Here is a 3,124-nt window from a genome sequence, read left to right on the forward strand (position 1 = left end):
ATGTTAATCCGTACTCGCACGTTCAATGGCAGCTTTTCCTCGACTGCTTACGCCCACATCGCATCGACAGCATCAGTAATTCTGATCCTTGTTTACTTTTGTAACCAATGACAAGCAGATCTTTATCTGACACGCCGCCACTCTTAGCCAATCATCAGATAGTGATGCATTTCTGATGATTGGATATTGTGCTGCAGCCCAGCAAAAAATAAAAGATAAAAATCTGCTCTACAAGCCTAGTGCCTCATAAAGGAGGACAAATACACGTCCGGCTGGATGCAGCGCCGGACGCCGGACAGTGCAATGAAAATCCGGACTGCCCGCCCTAAAGCCGGACATCTGGCCACCCTAGCTGCAGGACCTTTAGATCCGACTTGATAACAGAGACAATTAAAATCAAACAGACAGGTTGGTTAAACGTTATCTCAGTTTTTTCTCTTTGAGCATTTACCTCAGTTAAGAAGAAAAAAAAATGCTGAAGTGTTAAACAAAGCACTGCTGAATAAATACCAAACTCTTCGTGGCACTGTGGGTCAATACAATATCTATTTCCCCTTTTCCTCTGTTAGAGTTACTAATAAGCACCAACAAAAGGTCATTCACCATTTAAGAGATGGTATTTCTGGGGGTTGGGCTGCTAGTCTTATTGATTAGAAATGTGAGCAATGGTGGTAATGAAACCCTTTAGTTTGGAAAGGAGGAAACATCATTAGGCCAAATTACACAAACCTAAAGCTTCAAACACTGAGAAAAATACTGAGAAGATCCTCAGTCATCCAGGTCAGAGTCATTCCTAAAAAGTTACTTTTTCAAAGTAAGGTGCCCCACACTGCTGGTTAATGTGTGCATTATTTTGCTGCTGCAGAGTTTGCAGAGAAGAAGCTACACTTTTTTCAATAAAAGAGCGTCTAATAGTGCATGTGCCAAAAGCATGCAAACAACAAACAAGAATGAATGGAGGACTGTTTAGTTGTATGAAGCTAAATAAATGCGTTCTAAATGTATTGAATCTTCTTTCTCAAACAAATTCAACTCAGAGAACCAGTCTTCCTCCGGTGACCACCCACAATATGCTGGACGACTCGACGGATCCGATCCTGTTTCATGTCAGACGCATCGGCCTCTTCAATGCCAGAAATGACCGTGTTAAGGTAGCTGAAACGTTCCATCTGTTCACTTCAGCATTTTACAACCTGACAAACCTTCAGCTGTGATTAAAGGAATAAAAACAACACGATCTGTGATCCTCAGAATCACTTCTATCATTGGTGTGTTAATTAATATTAGAAATGTTTTATTTTTTTCAGGTTTTGGACTAAAAACGTTTACCAGCCTATCTGTTAATCTATTAACTTGATGTATTTATAGCTGACATTGTGTTACTTTTGCCCATTTCATGCTAGTTTCACTGTGGGTTTATCAGGGTCAAGATGTTAGTTTGAAAGTATGTTTGACATTTCTGAAAAAAAAATAACAATAAAGTCGTCCAAACTTAAAAAATAATCCCAACTGATGCAAAGACGCAACCCGTGGATGTGCAAACAATGGTGAATGTTGACCCCTGTGGTTAAGAGTGCAGAGATCAAAGTTCTAGGTTTCTGAACAAGACCTTTCACCTCATAGCGCCCCATGTTAAACAGCTTCTTTCAGAGTTCTGGGTTAAATCAGTGCTTCCCAGGCTTAATTTGCTTGATTACCTCATCACCACTACCAACAGCTAAACAGAGAAAATAAAGATTGCAATTACATAAACAACAATCTCCTTTAAATTACAAAATGACTGTTTATTTTACTGTGTAACTGAATCCAACATTGCTCTCATTACATTTAACTTCATTTATTATAACTCTTAAAATGAGTAATTTGTTAAATTTGTTTCTCAAGTCTAGACCGACCCAAACGCTAATCCAGCTGATATGATGTTAGCCAGGCTATAACTTTAGGAAACCCTGCAAAGCTGAAGATCAACTTTTCTAAGATCAAAGTTGGTCACTGGTAGAAGAAACATCTCACTAAAGCTAAAGCTGTTAGAAAATACAAAACAATTTTTCTCAAACTTCAGTGGTAAATTTAAATTTATTAATAACCACTTCTGATTTGATATATTATTGATATCAAGAAATCAGTTTGATCAGAAACAGATTTTCTGGTATCGCATTTCAGCTAAAAGGATAATCTTATTAGAAATAAATGCAAGTTTTGATTCAAAATAAATTATATTTTTTATTAAATGTAATGTAAATCCATTTATTGTCAATTAATGGGGAAATTTAGTCTCTGCATTTAACCCATCCCCATGTGGAACAGTGGGCTGCCATTATGTGGCGCAGCGTAGGGTTAAGACAGTGTAGGGTTAAGGGTCTTGCTCAGGGACCCAGAGTGGCAGTCTGTGGGACTGAGCGGGACTTGAAATCTGAGCCTCTGTGACCCAAACCCAAAGCTCTAACCACTGTGCCACCGCTCCCCATTTTTCACTTTGCGACACGATTGATAAAATTGAACCACAGTAGCAAGAAAATCCAACAGAAATCTCACCTGTACCTCATTGTTTTCATGTGTCCTCAGATCATTTTCCACCCTGAGTTCCTCTCCTCCACCAGCCCACTGCTACCCATGGACTATGAGGACTTGGCTGTAACCTGGGGTTTCCCTTCCTATTATGGGCCATGGGGATACACACCTGGTAGACTTTGACCACCACACTATAGACCATTAAGTACATGTGACCTTTTCAGTTATAAACATTTGCTAATGAGCAGTAAAATGTATGTTCAGGTGATGGTTTGTTGTGCTGTAGCCCACATAACTGCACTATATGTCATGAAACGTGGACAGATGGACCCAGTATTCAAGGAGAGACAGTCAGTAGGAAAGTTCAAAAAGTTTATTAAAATAAAACAAAAACTGAAGTGGAGCTGAGGCTCACGGACACTGCAGATGGGGGGCGGGGCACCGCCCAATCTCAGACACTCTGGTTTAACAGTCCAGTCCTAGAATGTCCCCAAGTGCTGCAGTTCCAGAGGACATGCTGGAAGCCGGTCCTGGTCAGGGATCCAGAACAGACAGGAACAGACATGAACAGACAGAACAGGCAGGATCCAGATCAGGCAGGAACAGAAACAGG

At 40.2% G+C, this 3,124-nt stretch overlaps 1 protein-coding gene across 1 annotated transcript in view; it reads left to right on the forward strand.

Moving 5' to 3' along the window:
• Window positions 1-3,124, forward strand: part of gys2 (glycogen synthase 2) — a 37,298-nt gene that overhangs the window by 26,567 nt on the left and 7,607 nt on the right. The window contains 2 exon segments of the mRNA XM_015392299.1: window positions 1,038-1,151; window positions 2,566-2,683. Of these exon segments, the coding sequence (XP_015247785.1) occupies window positions 1,038-1,151; window positions 2,566-2,683 (232 nt within the window).

The sequence above is a fragment of the Cyprinodon variegatus genome, unplaced genomic scaffold, assembly GCF_000732505.1.
Source record: "Cyprinodon variegatus isolate N-32 unplaced genomic scaffold, C_variegatus-1.0 Scaffold585, whole genome shotgun sequence".
Lineage (NCBI taxonomy): Eukaryota > Metazoa > Chordata > Actinopteri > Cyprinodontiformes > Cyprinodontidae > Cyprinodon > Cyprinodon variegatus.